The following is a 21,250-nucleotide window of genomic DNA, read 5'->3' as shown; positions in this document are numbered from 1 at the left end:
TGAGCTGTCATGTGGGTACTGGGAACTGACCCTAGGCCTCTATAAGAACAAATGCTATTGACTTCTGAGTCAACCCCTCTAATCATTTTTAATATGAAATACTGGGCTTAGGTATAGCTTAGTGATTGGTAGACCACTTGGTTCCATTCCTATCACAGTGAAAAATACATAAACATTAAGTATGAATCTTTTATGTTTAGTATCTAACATAACAGTTAATACTTGATATTCAGGAATATTTTAGAAGCACTACATACAGGAAACATTTAAGCAACTTTATTCAACTTAAAAGATTAAGTGAAGTGGCTCGGTAGCATATAAGTCCAAGGGACAATATAAATGTCAATTAAAGGGCTGGCGAGATGGTTGCTTTTGCAGTACTCGAGTTCAGTTGCCAGCACCCACATCAGGGAACTCAGAATCCCCTGCAATTTCACCTGCAGGGGATTTCAATGCCCTCTTCTGGCCTGTTCTGATATCTACACTCACATGCACATACACACATAATGAAAAGTAACTGTCTTAAATATAAATTAAAGTACTCCAGTGGTTGTAAATTAACAGAATCTCTTAAATTGCATCAGGACAAGCATGTGGTCTTCATCATAATGTCTAAAAGTCAGTCACAAACATCCAAGATGGTTTAGTAGACTTATTACGGTATATTGGCAGATGACAAATCAGATGAAACATGCCAGCTTTAAAAAAAAAGCGCTCACGGCACAAATTAATAAAGTAAATTTTACAGATTAACAGCAATCATTAGCTCCTCAAGGTCTGGTACTAACAGCATTATCTAAGTTACCTGAGTGCTATGTTTTTTTCTTTCTTAGAAAAATGGGGTTGTATACAGTTCAGGTTGGCTTCAAACTAAGACTATCCTTGAACTCCTGACCCTCCTGCCTCTACTTTTCCAGTACCAAAATTACAGGCATTAGCCACTAGAGGCTTCAATACTACATTTTAAGTTATGTCATGACATACAGGACTAAAAGTATGGTGAAGGACGTGGAAAACTGTTGTATTATAAGTTATCTGGAGCAGGATGGAGGATGTTTGTTAGCTCTGTGGTAATAGAGCAGTGGTAAGGTGCTTGAATAGAATGCCTAAGGCTCTGGTTGAGTTTCAGATACTTTAAACTGTCAGGAGAGAAGATTAATTAAAACATCAACAATAACAACTTAAAAGCAAGTTTTTTTATGAAAGAAACAAACAAAAGATATGCTTGAGGAGAAGAATGTTCCCAATGTGAAATACTTTTAATTTGGAAATATTTGCATATAAACATAATGAAACATCTTGGAGAATGGGTTCTAGTCCTATACAGTAAATTCCTTACAACTTGTATGCATAGCCTGAAAACAACTTTATATATTTAATGTACTTGGATTTTGTCTATGGAAAGATACAGAATTTTTTCACTTGTATTCTCTTGTATGTATTCAAAATAATTTCAGAGTTTGGAGTAAGATTTTAAATTTTCAGTTAAGGATATTCACCTTATTTCTCGACCAGGCTGGTCTCCAACTCACAGAGATCCGCCTGCCTCTATAGAGAAAAAATGGCAAGCCTCTATATTATTTTAAAGGGTATAAATATTACAAACATTCTTAACAAGAACACTGAAATACTGGCAGTTGATTAATCAGCAGAGTTTTGGCTTGCAAAATGAGTTTGAGAGGCTAGTTGAAGAAAAATGTGAATGTACTTATTACTGACCTATAGATGTGAGAAGAGTTTGGCCTAGAATTTGAGATTTCTCCTGCCTCATCCAGTCCAGTGCTGGTATTAAACAAATGTCCACTGTACCTAACTAAAGTTGTGTGGGTTAATTATTATGTTTAGGACTGAATTGGACAATATGTACAATTAACTTAAAACATTTTGTTTTATGCTAGCCACTAATCAAGGAACACCAACTCAGACCTGAACTTAACTGGCAGCTAGACATTAAAAATGAAAGCAAACAAATACCTAGCTCTTTCTTATTCTCTTCCACATTCTTTTCTCCTCTTTTCTAACCCATATGCCTTTCACAGCCTTCTTTTATCACTCTCCAGTTTCATTATCTGCGTTCCTAACTAAAGTTGTTTTCCAACAGTCACTTTTATTCTACAAATTGTCTAAATGTCTTGCTTTACTAAAATCAGAAAGAGGAGACAAAATAGAAGAGGAACTTGGATCTTTATTAAGCCCCCAAGGTAAGGACTCGTTTTTATTTAACAGCCTAGCATGCTTTTCCCCTTTGGACATTTAGAAAGCAAAATTTAAGGGTTTATCCTCATTTAAAAATTTCTCTCTTTAATCTCCCTTTACATTAGTCCTATCAATTTAAATATCTTCATTCCTATACATTGAACATTTGTGTCATAACAATTATCCTTTTTTCTTTCTATCATATCCCAATTCCTAGCATTACAACATGGGCACAACTTGATTCACCAAGACTTCTTTATTTCTATAGCCCAACTCATACCCGAAACAAACAAAAGCTACTTTTTTAAACAATATTATTTAAAAAAATAACACAACAACATTGTTTATTGCTATGGTTCCCAGCAATAAGATCCAACTATACAGAGCCTACTGAATATTTAAGTTCACTCTCATTCAGTATATTAAAATGTTTTGCCTAATTTATTCCTACTGTGTATTATCTTCAACCACTGTCATCCCACAAATTCCATCATTTAGTCACCCCTAAAAAGGTCAAATATACAACTATCTCTGACATAGTCCACTAAAAAGACTTGTGGGGAAGGGTTGGCGCATGCCTTTAATCCTAGCACTTGGGAGGCAGAAGCAGGCAGATCTCTGTAAATTTTTTTTGTTTTGTTTGTTTTATTTATTCTCTGACAATTTAATACAGGGATATACAATGCGTCTTGATGCTCCCTCATGCCCAACCCATACCCCTCCCACCTTTTCACAGCAACTATTGTTTACATTCTACAGAAACAAAATATAATAATCTAAACAGAATACTAAGGTTAAAAAAATAAAAACTCCAGTGGAGGATCTGGAAAGAGTTGGAGGAGAGCAAGCAGACCATGACCATAACAAAATATATTGTATATTTTTTAAAATCTAATCACAAAGCTAAACAGTGGTGGCGCACGCCTTTAATCCCAGCACTTGGGAGGCAGAGGCAGGAACTCTGTGAGTTGAAGACCAGCCTGGTTTGGAGAGCAAGACCCAGGATAGGCCCCAAAGCTACAGAGAAACCAGAGACAACAAAAATTAACCAACCGATTAGCACTGCTTCAGTCCCACAAAGCATGTTTCTGTGAAAACAGACATTCCTTATCAATTGCTGTCAAGTCTGAAGCCTGAGTTCAATCCCTGGAACTCACACAGTAAAGAAAGAGAAAGTAGATTCTGGCAAGTTGTTCTCTGACTTCCACCTGTACTGACACATGTATGGGCACACACACACAAATAAATAAATGTAATTTAACATTTTTAGTTAACTCAAATTTACGTAAGATACTGAGTGGTTCTGCAACTTTCCTGGGCCTACAGCATATCATAGCCATAAACCAGAGTATAGTAAAAAAGAATATCCAGCTTTGCTAATACTACTGGCAATCCAATGACAAGAGGAAACATACCAGATACAAATAACAGGAATGATATTTCAAAGAAAACATTAAATTCTACTTATTTTCTGCAAATGAATCACTTAGCCAGTTTTGACACTCTACTTGTAGTCTCAAAGCTAATGAGCAGCAAAGTCTGATGATAGGGTCAGGGAAAAATATGAATACACATACACACACATTGATATATATAGCATATAGAAAGGTATGCCTAGAACCCACAATCGTTAGAAATACTATACTCTTTCTGCCTATTCCTTCAGGTAACAACTTTCTTAGCATTTTCTTACAGTGTTTTTTTTTCCCTGAATCTCCCTACAAAACCCTACACAACAGCCACATCAGATATCATTCTAACATCTATTGTATTTTACCAAATCCCTTAATCAGAACTACTATAACAATACTTACTAACTGCTAAATACAGTGTATTTTACAAGCATTCATTGCCACAAGTAGGCGTCTATTAAACTACTTTATAGGTGAGGATAAAGGAAAGGCTTAGAGGTGTTAAAGACTTATTTAAAAGACAAAGAGAGGGCTGGAGAGATAGCTGAGGAATTTAGAGCATCTGCCAGAAAAACAACTTCAGTTTCTAGTACCCACAAGGTACTGAAACCTGTAAACTCCAGTTCCAGGGAATTGAATAACCTCCTCTAACTTCCAGAGGCACCAGACATACACATGATACAGATATACACATGCAAGCAAATATTCATATAAATGAAATAAAAAGAATCTTTTTTAAAAATGAGGACATGGGCTATTGGAGGTCCAACAATGAGGGCAGATACAATTTTAAGGTCTTTGTAAAGGACATCACTTTTGTTAAGATCTATTTTATTTTTAATAATATGTATATATGTGTGAGGGAAGGGAGACACTTGCAGAGGCATCAGATACCCTGGAGCTGGAGTTACAGTCTGTTGTAAGCCACCTCCTGCAGGTGCTGGGAACAAGCTCTGAACTACTGGGCTACCTTTCCAGTCCAGAAAACAGTATTTTATTATTAAACGAATCATGTACAAATTCACTTTTAGGTGATTAAAGTGATACAGGATTATAATCAAGTTATAACGGGGCAAATAAAGCAACAATCAGAAGTAGATAAAATGATTAGGAAAGAAAAGTACTTTTGGAACTGCTTAGAAATAAAGCAAAAGAATGTCTAAGGACCTACAACACTAAAAGGAAAACTGACAGCATCAAAAAACCAATTCATGTGTCAAAACAAAACTTGTACATAAAAAGGAAAAATCATACTGAACACACATAGCCATAATATAAGTGTTGACTTAACACAGGGAAAAAGTAATAGGGAGACTGAGTAGGGACAGGGTAATCTTCGCATCGTACACAAACAGAAATAGAAGAGAGGATCAAAAAACAAACTGCAGATACTGACATTATAAGATGTGCTGGTAAATCTGAAGAGAAAGAGCTGAAGGATGGGGAAGTGATACTCTTACCAGGGAGCCAGGATTTTCTTTTGTGGGTTTGAACTATCCTGGATAAAAAAGAGTATCAAAATGGTCTGAGATGGTAGCTTAAGGATACAATGAAGTTTCAAATTCTACAAAACTCATAGTATAGGCTCAAAAACTAGGGTAACGGGAGCAAACAAGACACAAGTTCTAAGAATACAAGCACATGGATATATGGACTTCTTGGTTGGACATCTTTTCCTCTCAACAGTTTTAATGTGCCATTCCACTGGTTTCTGGCTGCCATGGTGTCTGATAAAAGAATCAAGCTGTTTTTTTTTTAATTTTGTATGTGATGAGTTGCTATTTTGTTGCTTCTTTAAAAATTCTCTTTTGACAGTTTTACTGTAATTAATGTGCAGCTCTTTGAATTTAATCTAACTGGAGTTCACTGAGCCCTCTGAATGTGAATTATTGTTTAACACCTTATTTTTTATTACGCTGGAAATTTTTCAGCCAGTATTAAACTATCTAAATGTTCTTCACTGTTACAACTCTTTTAAAAAATAAAAAAATTACATTTACTTATTTGTGCTTGTGTCTGAATATAACTCTCAAAATCCATTTGTTATAATTTAATCACCAAAGGATGTCTCCAACCAAATTTCTTCCTTCAGATGTCAAGAATCTTGAGAGGAGGCTGAAAGAGTGTAAGAGACAAAGGGGAGAGAGGCCCTCTCTAATGAGCAAAGCACATATGAATGCACTGACAGAAGCAACATGCACAGGGCCTGCAAGTCTGCACCAAGTCCTCTGCATATATATTACAGCTTCCAATTTAGTGTTTTTGTGGGACTCCCAAGTGTGTAAATGAGTGGGTCTCTGAGCTTTTTTCCTTCTGTTGGGTTACCTTGTCAAACTCTGACGTGATGGTTTTTGTTTTAGCTCATAGTTTATTTTGTTATGTTTTATTGTTATCACTTAGAAGCTTATTCTTTTCTAATGAAACAGAAAGGGAGTGGATCCAGATGGGATTGGAAGTAGGGAGGAAACTGAGGGGAAACTGTAATCAGAATAAATTTTGAGAAAAGAATCTACCTTCAATTAAGGGAAAAAATGCTTGTTTAAAAAAACTAATCACCAACGTAATGGCAAAAGTTGGAGGCTTTAGGGGGTGATAAGACACATGGAGCTGAAAATTCATGAGTAGAATTATTAAGATTTTTAACCAGGCATTCCTTTAACCCTAGCACTTGGGAGACAAGAGGCAAGGGGAGCCCTGAATTCAAGTCTGTTCGACAGAGAAGTTCCAGGACAGCCAGGGCTACACAGAAGAATTGTGACTATAATAATAATAATAATAGTAGTAAAATTTTTCTGAAAGAAATTTTAAAAGCAGAAATAAAAATAAAAAATAAGATTTTCCTATGATTATTTTTTCCTAGCTATGTTGCCCAGGCTTTGGACTCAAGATTCTCTTACCTCAGCTTCCAGAGCGCTTGAGAATTGACATTTTTTAAGACTTGTGTTCATTAATATGTATGATAAATACTTTTCAGCTAACATTTTCCCTTTGAAAACTCTAAACACCATCAAAGTCAAGGAAAAACTTCCAGTTCAATAAAAAATTAAAATACTTCAATCCTCCCCAGTTCTAACTTTTATAAGCAAAAAATTCCTGGAAATAACACAAGAAACAGCAACAACTTTTCTCAAGATCTCAGGACCTCCCTTATTTCCAGGACAAAATATCACTGCAGAAGCTACTGATCTAGTACCTTCAACAATTATAGAGTAAAAAGAAATGCAAGCAAAGCCAAAGTCCCAAGAAAAAGGCAGCTTAACAAAAAACTGGCTCTCACCCCTCTACCTAAAATTTGATTAGGGCTAAACATGCAACTAACTTATGCACAACCCACCAAAATCAGAAATGAGGTACTTAGATTCTCTTACCATGCAGTATGGGCAAATGACTTACACACCCACCTCAGCAGAAGCAGTCTTGCTCATGGTAGCTCCTACCATGGTAATGTTAGCAGGGTAAAACAAGTCAGTGATCTTCAAGGTCATTGATAAGGGTACTCTAATTTTATCAAGATACTATAGATGGGCTAGTTAAAAAGCTCACCTTCTTTCTACGAGTGGCAGAAGCATAGGAAAGTGCACCTCCTATGCCCATGACTGGGTTAGTGGCAAGACAGAAAGAGGAGATAATCTAAGCCACATGCAGTAAAAGAACAAGGTGCTCCCATTTACCCACTTAGAGAACTTAGAGTAGGGAACAGTATTTCTCAACCTTCCTAATGCTGCAACCTTTCAATACAGTTCCTCATGTTGTGGTGAACCCCAACCATAAAAATGATTTTCATTGCCACTTCATAACTAATTTTGCTGTTATGAATCTTAAATATCTGATAATGCAGGGTATCTTACATGCAACCCCTGTGAAAGGTACATTCATTTATGAAAGGTACATTCATCCCCAAAAGGGGTCTCGATCCACAGGCTGACAACCACTGACCTAGCAGATAGGAGACTTAAAGCTAAGGCAGTCACCACCCCACACTCGTAACAGTCCTGGGTGGGTAGGACCCAGCAAGGAGCTGAAGCTGCACCCTAATTCAGTATCAAGAAAATTGAACAAGGTCACCATAGTGGCAATGGGACCCAGTAGGAGGCAGAACTTCCACATCCATCACATCCATCCAGCACTGAAACATAGTAGTAAGTAGGCCCACAAGAAGTTTAAATTGTTCCCCTGTGCCAATGGCAATCACTGTGAGCTGAGCTCTAACTTTATATTTGGCATCAACAGGGATGAAGAGAACAGAGATAATAGGTTTGTGCTGTATGCTGTAGCATGAGAGCAGTCTTGAGTTAACTCCCTACTTCTTTCTTGCTAGAGCAACACAGCAAATCAGAATGTTATCTTAATGTCTCACTCAAGAGACAAGACAGTATTAAACTGGTTCCCATTCTGCGGACTTCCACTTTACCAGGGTAAATGTCAGTAGGACCAATTGAAACTATGAAACACACACACACACACACACACACACAACTCTCTCTCTCCCTCCCTCTCGCCACCTCTTGTCCTACATCTCATCAAGGATATTGACTACTATTTAAAAAAGCAGACTTCGAATATGATACCCAAAATGTACATGATACAATCAAAAAATCACATCCTTCCAAAATCCAAAAAAATATAACATGGAAACAAACAAGCAATAGTGCTTGTTATCAGTTTTAAATTATTCAATAGATTTAAAAGCCATCAACAAAATGCTTCAAATAAGCAATTAGAACTGTTCTTGAAACAAACAAAAAACTGGAAAAGTCTCAGCAAAGGCAATTAAAAGAACCAAGCAGAAATTATGAAACTAAAAATTAAAATACCAAAGATAAAAACTTTCTGGCTAGGCCTAACACAATCATGGAAATGACAAAAAAGAATCTGTGAGCAGATCAATACAGTCACCAATCTAAAGAAAGAGAAAACAGTGAAAACAAATGAACACAGCCTGGGGACCTATATAACAAAGAAAATAAGCTAAGATATAAAGGATCACACTCAAAAACACCAGGATGTCTCTTTCTCTGTCTGTATGCATGTATGTATTTATGTATATCCCACCGGAAGGTAAGAAGAGAGAAAGAGTAATGAAAAATACATTGTGCTGGCTAGTTTTAGGTCTTTATCTCTCATTCCTGAGGTATATACTTGCTCTATATTAAATATGCAGTGGAGATTTCCCTTTCAGTATGTGACAAGGGTTATATTATTTCCTTTTGAGTTTTTATTTGCTGTTGTTTTTTCAGACTGCAAATGAGAAATCTGCTGTCCTTCAAATTGGTGTTCCCATATAAATGATGAAACTTTTCGACCTAGTCATTTTCAAGAATCTTTTTGTCTCTGCTTTCCAGAAGTTTAGTTATTAAGATGTTGGTGCTGGTATTTTTAGTATTGTTTTATTTAGTGTTTACTTGCCTCTTCTATATGTGTAATCTGTTTCAATAAAATTGAGAAATTTTCAGCCACTGCTACCATTAAATATTTCTTTAATCTTACATTCTCTCATTTTCCAAAACTCTGAAAATAATCTTAGCTCATTTGTTTTGTTGTATGGGTCCCTGAGGCTATTTTCATTTGTTTTTCACTAGTTTTATGTCAATCTGACAGAAGCTTCAGTCATTTAGGAACAGAGAACATCATTGAGAAAATGTCCCCAGCAGATCAGCCTACAAGCAAGCCAATAGGACAATGTCTTATGTAGTAATTGATGAGGGAGGGCCCAGCCCATTTTGGTTGGTGACATCCCTAGGTAGGCTCTCCTGTGGATGTATAAAAAAAGCAGACTGAGCAAATGTGAGGAGCCAAAAAGTAAGCAGCACACCTCCATGGCCTCTACATCAGCTCCTGCCTCCAGGTTCTTTCCTAGCTTCCCTCTGTGATGGACTGTTTGTTACCTTGGAATGTAATACAAAATAAAATAAACTCTTTCCTTCCTAAGCTGCTTTATCACAGAAATGGAAACCAAAACTAAAACACACATGAAACAATAAAATAGCAGGCTTAAACTCTAAGTATAAATGACCTAGAGATATTAAGAGAGACAGGAAGAGTTAATTTATTTAAGTGTCTAACAACATACACTATGAGCAAAAAATTACTTCCAGTATAACACAAGTAAGTTGAAAGAAAAAGAAAAATGAAAAAATATATAGCAGAGAGTGTAGCACAGTGGCAGAGTTCTTGCCTAACATATGCAAAGCCCTGAGTTCTTCTACTTTCAATACACAAAAAGGAAAAAAAAAATACTATGTAAACATTAAATACTTTAAAAAGGCCAAAGTGTCTATGGTAAGAGAAAGTACACAACAGAGCAGGGAAAATCACCAATAAAACAAAGGGATACATTAAATACTGACAAAAGTATTAACATACCAAAAGACATGGGTATAAATGCAATGACAGATCAACCTCAAAATACAGGAAGCAAACACAAATCCATAACTGCCGATGAAGACAGGCAAAACCACACACTAAACAATTCACAGAAATACTGGATAGCAAACTGGCAAGGACAGAGAAGAACTAAACACAATCAACCAACATCATCTATCATGTTGGTTTACACAGTAAGAGTAAAATACATATTCAAGCACCCAGAAATATTCACAAACAGAAAACAAAATATGTACCAAGTCATAAAACAAAAGACAACAATTAAAAAATTAGACACAGTAAAATCTCTTAACTACAATGGAAATAAGCTAAAAAAAAAGCAATAAAGTTAAGAAAAAATCTCCATAACCTCAACAAGTTGTTAATACTCCAAAAATGTCAGGAGGAATTAAAAAATAAATCATAAAACTGACGAAAACTGTTACAGAATATATGAGGCACAGCTACAGTAATGCTGAAAGGTAATGTGCTAACACTATATCATCTAACAAAATAATCTAAATTCCTCGCTTAAGAATAGTATTATTTATAATGTAATAAAAAATTATTTGGAAAAAATAAAATTAAAAAAAGAAACTAGAAATAAGCCAGTAGTGTATGTCTTAATCTCAGCCAGCCTAGGCTGAGATTAATAAATAAATAAGTAAATAAATAAATAACTAAATAGAAAAGCAAGAAAAAAATTGAGAGATAAAAGACCCAGAAATGTCTTTTCGTGTCACAAATAAAACTTGGGATCATTACACATATCAAATAGCCATTGAAAGCTCAATAATAAAAAAAAAAAAAGAGCAGAAAGAATTCTATGTTCCTATTTAACAAACCCAGTAATTTAGAAGAAGTAAACCAATTCCCCCAAAAGTTCAAATTACCAAAATTCAGCAAACATGGCAAAGTCTGAGAAGTATTAATGGTGAGTTCCTAATTAGAGCTTCAAAAAGAGAAGCTTACCCATTTCACCAATTTTTATTCAGAAATAAAAACATTTCCCAACTCCTTTTCTGAAGGCAAGCATACAGTAAATGATAGCAAAGCTTTAAAAGACAAATGCTATCTATACACCAAACTACAAACCAAAATGAACTCAAATACAGAAATTCAGCCTCCTCATGATCACAGACACAAAATTCAACAACAACAACAAAAAATTAGCAAATGTAACTCAACAAGGTACAAATGAAGTATATACATGAAGAGCAACTAAGTTTTAGTCTGGGCATGTAAAGCTGGTTTAATATTTATCACACACCAACAGACTAAAGAAAAAAATGGTAAAAAATCACACCAAATGACCCACTTGGGGGAAAAAAGGCATTTGACAAAATCCAACTTTCATGAGAAAAACTCCTAAACAGTTAAAAAGCAGCTAGGTAAAGGAGAATGGATACAGGAACATTCTCAACTGTATAAATTGCATCTTCTGAAAAATCTAGCATGAGCTGATTTTTTTTTTTTTAAATACAGGCTCAGGAGGTAAAGGCTTCTGTCACCAAGTCTGACAACCTGAGTTGGATCCCCAGGATCCACATCATAGAAAGGAGAGAATCAACTCCCACAATCCATGCACTGATCTGCATACATGTGCGCACACACAAGCACACAGAATAAATGTAATCTTACAAAAATTTTTTTTAGCTCTATCATATATTTTACAACAAATAACTGAATGTTTTCCCTCTATCTTCAGGAATAAGGAAAAGATATCCACTGTCTTTATTCTTATTCAACACAGTACCTACTAGAAATGCTAGCCACTGCACTGAGGCAAGAGTGATAAAAGACATAAAGGTTGGAAAGGAAAAAATAAAACTTAAAACAGGTAACATGAATCTCTACTTAGAATATCACACAAGGAATCTTTAATAATAATAAAACTTCCTAGGATAAATGTGTGATCAAGGTTACCACACAAAAATATACATACATACATACATACATACATACATACATACATACATACATACTGGGCTGGGAAGATGGCTAAGTTGGTAAAAAAAGGGTCTGCCATGCAAGCATGAGGACACGAGGTTCAGATCCCCAACACTCACATAAAAACAGGCACAAATAGCCAGCCAGTCTAGGCAAATCCATAAGCTCCAGTTTAAGTAAAAGAATGTGTCCCAAAAACTGAAGTAAAGATATCCTGACAACAACCTTTGTCCTCAAGTGTCTGCATGAGTAGGCACATACAGGCACATAACACAAAACAAATAATTTAATACACCACAGGGATGAGGGATATGACTCAGCAATAGAGAAATGAGGTCCTAGGTTTGGTGTTCAGCCATAAAAATTTAAAAAATTGAGTAAATTTTTCAATAGAATATGTCTAGAAAATTGGTATCTCTTTTTATTGTGTTGTTTTGTTTTGTTTGAGACAGGGTTTCTCTGTGTAGCTCTGGCTGTCCTGGAACTCACTATGTAGAGCAGGCTGGCCTACCTAGACCTCAGATCTGCCTGTCCCTGCCTCCTGAGTGCTGGGATTAAAGGCATGTGCTACCACTGCCCAGCTGAAAACTGGTAACTCTTGCTCTGTTATTAAAAAAAAAAAAAAAAAAAAAACTTAAAACATTCAAAGCAAAGCAACAGGGTAGATCCAAATCAAGGAATGGTGCAGAGGCTACACCACACAACAGATTTCACACAAGAGATTTATTGGGGGAGGGGGAGAGTGAAAGGCAAGGACAAGAGAGAGAGAGAGAGAGAGAGAGAGAGAGAGAGAGAGAGAGAGAGAGAGAGAGAATAAGAGAACAGTCTGTGATGGAGAGAACCTTTTGACCACTGGCGACCACATAGCTGCTGGAGCTGAGTTACAGCTGCTGCAGTTAAGCCACTCAAGGCAGGCTGGGAGCACCCGATTCCTAATACTTCTAAAAGTCAGAATACAAAAAAACCCTCAGGCTGAGGGCACTGTCCCAGCCAGAGATAGAATGCTTGCCCAGTATACACCAGTGTCTAACATTTTATCGCCAGCATTACCAAAAGACACTTAAACAGCTCAAAGACAAACAGTAAAAAGAAAACCCAAGGGAAAAAATAAAACAAAACAGGGAAAACACAAATAAATATTCCACCAAAAAAAGATACATGCTATACATATTTAACATGTTCAAAAATCACAGCTTTATTTTTCTATTGAGTCCCAAATTGGTCAAATAGCCTCATCTTGTTGGTTGCTAAACTATTTTAATTACAAGAGGAATTAAATAAATAAAAAATAATGTGATAGATGTTGCCAGGTGTGGTGGCACTCAACTGTAAAACCAGCAAAAGTGGCTGGGGCAAGAAGATTACCACATGATCTCCAAACAGTCTGTACATAGTAACACCCTATGAGAAAGGGGGATGGGAGGTGATTGGGGCACAACACTGGAGAGAAGGCTCAGCAGTGTGTTAAGTCTTCTGGAGAATCTGAGCTTGGTTTCAAGTACCCACATGGTAGCTCACAACCATCTGTAACTCAAATTCCAGAGGATACAATACCCCCTTTCTAACCTCTGAGGGCATTGCATGCAAATAGTACACAAAAATAGACACAAACACCCATACACATAAAATAAAAATAAATATATTTTAAAACATATGCAACTACCAGCAACTGTACTGAGAGGCAAAAGAAGGCAGATCTCAGGGTTTTGAGGCCAGCCTAATCTACACAGTGAGTGTCAGGACAGCAAGAGCTGTTATGCAGAGAAACCCTGTCTTTAAAAAAAAAAAAAAAAACCGGGGGGAGGGGGAGTCTAAAGAAATGAACCTGGAAAAACGGCTCAGTGGTTAAGAGAGTTATCATATGGCTCTTGCAGAGGAACCAGGTTCAATTTCCAGCTCCCACATCAGACAATTCACAACTACTGTTAACTCCAGCTCCAGCAGATCTGACACCCTCGTGTGGTCTTCAGGGACACTGAATTCATGTACACAAATCTATACACAAACACGTATGCACATAATTAAAAAGTAAAAAGAAGGGACTCTAGAGACAGGCATTAAGAGTATTTGTTGCTCTTGAAGAGGACCCAGTACCCACCTGGCAACTCAAAGCCATTTGTTAACTCCAATTCCAGAGGATTCAATGTCTCTTCTGATCTCCAATAGGCACAAACATGGTGCGCATACATAATCATACACGTAAAATAAAAAATTTAAACCTAAAAAATAACTTTTTAAAATTTTTTTTCAAAGTGAAAAGGGCTGGAGAGTTGGTTCAGTGGTTAAGAGGACATGTTACTACTCTTGCAGAAGGCCCAAGTTCAATTATCATCCATCTGTAACTCCAGCCCCAGGAAATCCAATGCCCTCTTCTGACCTCTGAATATACCAGGAATATATGCATGGTGCACATACATACATACATACATACATGCAGGGAAAATACTTGTACATAAAATAAATCTAAAAAAATTACATGAGAGAAAGGAACTCTATAAAGTAAAAAGTTCAAAATCCATCTCCCTAGCTGTGTTCCGCTCTCCATAATAGTGATTACTTAACTACTTTGTGATTACCCCTCCAAAACTGATCTTTATCTTTTAAGCTGGCAGACAAACGCACTGAAGAACCCATAGAGGGCTGGAGATGGCTCAGAAGTTAAGAGCACTAGCTGTTCATTCCCAGTACCCACAGGGTGGCTCACAATCATCTGTAATGAAATCTGGTGCCCTCTTCTGGCGTGCAGGTATACATGCAGACAGAACACTGCATACATAAATCTTAAAAAAAAACCATAGGAAAGAATATATTAGTATTACAAAGAAAGATCATGAGGTATATAACACATAGATCATCCTTTGAAGAGCTGAAAAAGCCAAAATCTGATTTTTAGATTATTTTTGTAAACAAAATTAAAAAGCAACTTGTTACTATCTAATTGAGAATTAGTAAGGATCTCCAAAGAAAAAATTGCCATAGTTTTTAGGAGTTTTGTAATCTGTTAAACTGACCTTTCTTACAAATGTTCAGAGTACTGGACACTGTGCTTTCTGCCGCTAATATTCATGGGCCAGTAATCCTTATACTAATCCCACCCCACTCAAGGAGTTTCAAGTTTAACATAATGATATCCACATTACCTTCATATTTCCTACACTGAGCACTTGAACTTGGTGTGCATTCAAATACTTCTGTCATAACTTACAAACCAATATAGAAAGCATATGCAATTATATATCAAGTTTCAGTATGAATACATGACTATCTATCATGCTTTCATTAAATAAACTCCATTAATTAAATAGTCTACAAATAACTACATGAAAGCCCTAAATAGCCCAACCATCATTTCAATTCTTGGACAAGTGGTAGGTAGTGTTTAAAAAAAAAAAGAAAACACCAAAAAAACATAAATTAGTTCTCTGGATACCACATTTCAAAAATACTAATAATGTAGTGTTATCAGTTATTAACATCAATTTCAAAGAAATCAAAACATCACTAAGTTTCAAAGCAAAAATGAACAAAAATCCCCTTCAAATATGCAGAACATTGGTAATATATATGCAAAACTAAATGTTACATGATCTAAATCAGAAAGAGTGCAGCCTGCTAAGCAATAAACCTTAAGTTTAAGTATGTTTTTGTTACACAAGTAACAATAATTTACCTTTGAAGCAGTTTTAACAACCTATATTATGTAAAAGGAAGTCAAATGTTGTCTTTTGTATCTGAGTCTACAGAAAATCTATTCAATGAAAAAAACAGAAATTTAAAATTACCAGTTTAGAGCCAAGCATTCTTATGGCTCACTCTTATAAATCCCAGTAGTAAGGAGGCTGACGCAGGAACACTATTACCTAGTGGCCACCTGGGGCTAGAGTTAAGACCCTGTCTCAAACAAAGAAACAAGAGTCTACATATGTACTGCTGCAACTCTATTCTGTGACAGACATGTGAACATGTTCTGTAATCTCTTACTATAATTTTGTTTCAGGGAACACAGCAAAAATCTTAGCAAATATGTAGTAATTGCATAAAACTTTGTCCAAGCAATTTTGACTATAAGTATTTAGAAGATAATTTTCCAAACTAGAAAACAAGTTTAAAAATCAATCAAATTAAAAATCTAATTTTCAGTCACAAGGCATACTTATTTATTTTGTGTGTGGGGGGGTAGAATGAATCAGTTCTCTCTCCCTCCTCATTGTAGTTCAAAGGGATCAAACTTAAGTCCTCAGGCTTGGCAACAAGTGCCTTTTCCTGATGAGTCATCTTACCAGCCCTCATGATACTATTTCTATAACTACTTTTTCCAACCAAAACACTAAAGTTCTTTAGCACTGAAAATGAATATCCTCTTTAAGTCCTTACAAAAATAAAGTACACATTTGTTTTCACACATCAACAATAATCCAATATTATAACATAATATACCTCTAAAACTTACCTAATAATTTCCTCACATATGCAAAACCAAGCTTAGGAAAATATATGCTTCAGTAGATCTTAAAAATTATTTTCATTACCCACCCCCAAAAATAAAAATGTCAAGTATTTTCTTAATATCACTTTAAGAATACATTTTTAATTTTTCAAATGATAAACAATTTGTAATTCCTAAGTATTCTATAAGATCTTTCTATTAAAAGAGCTATCAAAAAGAAATCCAACCAGAATACTTAAGACAAACTTTAACAATAAGATTGTTTGAAACAAACAACTATAGGGCCTGGGACATGGCTCAGTCAATAATCACTTACTGCCAAGTCTGACCACCTGGGTTCAATCACAGTGACATAGGAAAGACTAGAACAAGGATTCCTGACTTTCCACTGGTGCTTGCTAGTGTGCCTGCTCTAGCCTGCATGCAATGCTCTCTCTCCCTGTCTCTCCCTCCTTTGTGCACACAAACACATACATGCGGTTAAGAGCACTGATTGCTCTTATAGAGGATGCAGTTTCAATTCCAAGGACCCACATAGTGATTCACAACTGCCAGTTCTAAGAGATCAGAAGCTTTCTGGCCTCACCAGTCACACCACCCAAGTGGTACACAGACATACATGCAGGCAAAACACCCACAGACATAAATTAAATAATAATAATGAATAATTAAGTTATCCAAAAATTAAGGTTCAGCATTATAGAGAAAATTTAAAGATCATGCTATATTACAAGAATTTTAAAGCAAGCTCTAGTTCCTTACAGCCTTATTTAAGGTATTACTACAAAAATACTTTATTAAATTTTTTAAATACAAAACACCATACTATATATAAAAGACAATCCTGCAAAGAAAACTTCTTTCAATCACTCTTGCATAATGGGATCTTACAAAAGAACGCAGAGTCCAGGAGAAATCACCTGAAATATAGCAGCCTCACACAGGAAAAAGTAATAAATAAATTTGCAAACAAATAAAAAATACTTATGTAATGGTTTTAGTTTTTCAAAACGTTTTAGACTTCTGTTTATAAATGTGCACTTTAAAACTTTAAGGATGCAATAAAAACACAAGGGGAATTTTTTTTTTTCAAAACAAATAGGAATGACTAAATTTTCACAAGAAATTTAGTGAAATACATTTTGGAACAGACGAAATTTTTCTGGGAATAATGCAACAAAATTCGTAGCTAATAAAGGAATTCTGGTAATTATTATGTTTTCGGTTAAACTGCCTGAACACACCCAACACACACAGTAGAGAAAAGTCAACATTTTTTTAAAGAGTTACATAGGAAATAATTCTAAAACCAACATAACTCAACATTCCACTCCCCAAACCTCACATCCAAAAATACAGATTCTCAAGAAACTTAAAGGATGGATAAAACTAAATAACTCAATACTCCTTTCCAAGGACTCTAGTTCACTCATTCTATGCAGAATCCAATTCAAGCAGAAGAAAAAAGTTACATTTTGTGAAGCAAAAATTTATATTATACATTTTACGGATATGTTCAAGCTAATAAGGACACAACTAAGATCTATCCAAGCGTTCAAAATACGTAATATAGAATGTTTTAACATGAAGGCTGTTGGGTCCTGATCTAAGTAGCTAGTACCCTAAAGAGCACTTAACCCAAACCAGTGAAGATTTTTTTTTAGCTCAATATACTACTCAGTTTATCAAACTACCCGACACGTATTAAGTCATAATTCTTCCCCAAAATAAAATGAAGCTTCACAAATTTTTCATGTTTAAGATGTTACTATATTCAAATACCAAAAAAATGAATAATGCACATTTAGAAAATTTTGAAAATGCGCAATTTTTAAAATGTTAACTGTAGGTTTCACTCACTGGTACAATACAATATTCAATGTTAGGCACCACCTGCTGTGATTCTGATTACAAACCTTCTAAGATATGAAATTATGAACTAGCACTTTACACGTGTACATAAAACAGATTCCACTTATTTCTTCATCACCATAACCAAAAGCAATAAATTTAGTCAAACTTTCAAAATGAATTCTTCCTGCTAGCAACTTTCTTAACGCAATGTAGAATGGCAATGCTCAATCCAAAATAAAATGGGCCTTCAATCTGAACACTTAATTAACTTTGGAATGACAACTTCACAGAAATCTAGTCTTTGTACATAAAAGACTTTCAAACAGGCTGGGGTAATCTTAAAAGCCGAAGACCAACAACTACTGATGCTTATATCATTCAAAAACTAGTCTGTACATTTTGTCCAGCCACAATTTTAATGGAGCAAATTAATACCCATATTGTCAAAGTTTAATTCAAATGCTCTTACCGCTCAAAGAAACTGGACTTACTGAAAAGGATTATGTGTGTTCTGTTTTCTGGTCACTGCCTATACTCAAAACTTCTTATATTTAGATACCTGTGACCAGAGATAAAAAGCAACTAATGTCGCTAAACCAAAATACAGGCCAAAAAAAAAAAAAAGATAATCATTAAAATAATCAACTTTTTAAAGTGGTGCTAGGCTTTAGTCTTCTTTCTTAAATTTCTCACTTGCAACAATAGAGCTAAGTGTCAAACGCAAACCTAGACTACAGCCAAAGAAGAAAATGTCTAACGAATGCAACAGCTTGCATACACACTCCAAGTTTCAGGGTCCAAATGAACAAGAAAGCCTCCCAATACCATTCCAAGCACACTTCGGTCAGGAACTATAAACTGCAGCCGACGGAACAGACTCCAGCCTTTGTTCAATAGCTTGCTTCCGATGGGTAACCAAAAGTGCTACAGGTTGATCAGTATTACCAGGCTGGCGCATGCTGTTTCCAAGCTAGAGAAGGGTACAAAAAAATCTACATGCAAATAATCTATGACAATTTTTTTTAACCACTGAGCTACACACTCCATGGGGGAGGCCTGTTCTTCGACACTATTTATTTCCATGCTTACCTCTCCTCCCTCCCCAAACCCCCCCCTCCTTTCACTTTCTCCTCCCACCCTGTCCCGCCATCTTGGGCCGATAGAAGCAGCCATTACTTAACTAAATGACAGTACCAACAACTTTCCACACAAATAAACAGAGACTACACCCCGAATCCTCGCCAACCGCCCCTGGCAGACTCACAGGAAACGAAGGTCCAGAAAACGCACTCACATAAACTGTGGTATATCTATAGCAGAGAGACCCAAAAAGTAAACAAGTCACCTAACTTCAGGTAAAGCACACAGCAATCGAAATACGTGTCACCAACCCAAAGCAAAGTCGTCACCGACCTAAAGTACGGACAACTTCCCCCTGCAGGCGGCAGAGACAAGAAGCCGTCCCAAAACGTTCGGTTAACAGCAGACATCACCAACAGCCTGACTAAAGGAAGCCTAAAAACCCGGGGAGATAACTAATGGGGGATCCAAGGCAATCTGCCCCGTTCGGGATCTCAGGACCCTGCAGAGGCACCCCGGGGATCATCGGCCTAGCTCCCCGGGGCGCTAACATCGGAAGCAATTTGGTCGCCGCACATGAGCTCGGCCCAAAATGCGCGGCTGCTTCTGTTGCTCTGGCTCCGAGAGAAGTGATCTCTCAAGAGAGCAAGGGAGGCACCAGGGGGTGGGGGAGCACAGGGGCAGGAATTAGTTGTCCGCAAGCCCCTCGGCTGTTGTCCGAGGCCACGTTGAGTGGTGGCCCCGGGTGCGGGGCCCCGGGCGAGCGCGCGTCTGGCCCGAGGGACTGTGTCCGCGCTCCGGCCCGCAGCTGCCTTACCTTGCCCAGGAGGGCCTTCATCCTGGCGCCATCTTCATGAAACCTCACGAACCCGAAGAGACGGCTGCCGAAAAAGACACACGCGGCTCGTTAGTGCTCCCGCAACACCGCCGAGCTGTCCCTGCCGGAGCCCGAGGCCCCGGCGTCGGCGCTCAGCCGAGGTGCCCGCCCCACCGCCACCACACGCGAGCCACGCTCCAACCTCGGCGGAGAGCGGCGCCTGCCTGTCCCGAGCCGCCCCGGCCGCTGCCCGCGCCCCGTACCTGTCCAGTCCGCCGAGCGCCTCCCTTTCGTCGCCTGTCAGGCTGGGGGACGCCTCTTCGCTCTCGCCGCTCGCTTTTCCCGCCGCCATTTTCTTTTCCTCATCACCGAAAGCGGCGGCGGCGGCGGCGGTAGCGAGCGACACTCCACAGGATTTCATGGAAACGCAGCGAATTCCCAACTCCAACGCCGATAGCCCCCCTCCCCTGGCCGGGGCCCGCAACGACGCCCCCAATCTCCGCACGGGACCGGCACACCAACTTTTTCTCTGCCTCCTCCGCCGCGAAAGACGGCGGCGGCGAAAAATCCCAACGCGGTAGAGGCGAAGGCAGCTGCAGCAGGGGCTTTGGAGCCACTGGGTCGGTAGCGGCGACGGCTCGGCTGTAGGGTCACATCGCGGGGGCGGGAAGGGGACAGCCACAGGAGGGGACGACGGGAATGGCCGGAGCGCGCGGGGAGCGGGAGCTCTGGGGAGATTCGTAGGAGACACAAACTTCCCCGGCACCAGCACAAAGTTGTTGTAATTGTGTCACACAGCGAACCCCACGCCGCTGTCGTAACCCCCCCTTCCTGCCCGGCTTCTGCGGCCAATCGGAGCAGGCCCTTCGCCTCACGTGACCTTTGTTGACTCGCGTCAGCCGTGGCTCCACTCAACTTGCTAGCTACTTTAGCCCGCCCACCGAGGCCGCCACAGACCCGGGAGCGGGGTGCTCGCCAGCTCTGCTCGGTGATTGGCTGAAGGGCCCGTCCGTCCTGAGAAGGGTTGTCACTGAGTGGGGCAGCCGGCTAGGTTGTGCTTCTTAAATACGCGGGCAGAGAATGGAGGGTACGGGCCGAGTGGCTTCTGGAGCCTTGGCGGGTCGGGGCGGG

General features: G+C 38.1%; 1 protein-coding gene across 15 annotated transcripts in view; it reads right to left on the bottom strand.

The window, feature by feature from the left end:
* The window catches only part of Kdm6a (lysine demethylase 6A), a 139,449-nt gene extending 118,489 nt beyond the window's left edge, over window positions 1–20,960 (bottom strand). For 11 of the 15 annotated variants that reach the window (XM_075957988.1, XM_075957989.1, XM_075957991.1 and 8 more), the window contains exons 1-2: window positions 20,383–20,925; window positions 20,120–20,183 (exon numbers count right to left, since the gene is read on the bottom strand). In XM_075957988.1, the coding sequence (XP_075814103.1) occupies window positions 20,120–20,183; window positions 20,383–20,540 (222 nt within the window). In that variant the 5' untranslated portion in view covers window positions 20,541–20,925. Of the gene's footprint in view, window positions 1–20,119; window positions 20,184–20,382 lie in introns of all 15 variants that reach the window. The other 4 variants (XM_075957984.1, XM_075957981.1, XM_075957983.1 and 1 more) reach the window with 3 other exon arrangements.
* Window positions 20,961–21,250: the final 290 nt, after the last annotated feature.

This window comes from Microtus pennsylvanicus, chromosome X (assembly GCF_037038515.1).
Source record: "Microtus pennsylvanicus isolate mMicPen1 chromosome X, mMicPen1.hap1, whole genome shotgun sequence".
In the NCBI taxonomy this organism is placed as follows: Eukaryota; Metazoa; Chordata; class Mammalia; order Rodentia; family Cricetidae; genus Microtus; species Microtus pennsylvanicus.
The sequence above is the reverse complement of the archived record's forward strand: the minus strand, read 5'-3'. Positions and strand labels throughout refer to the sequence as shown.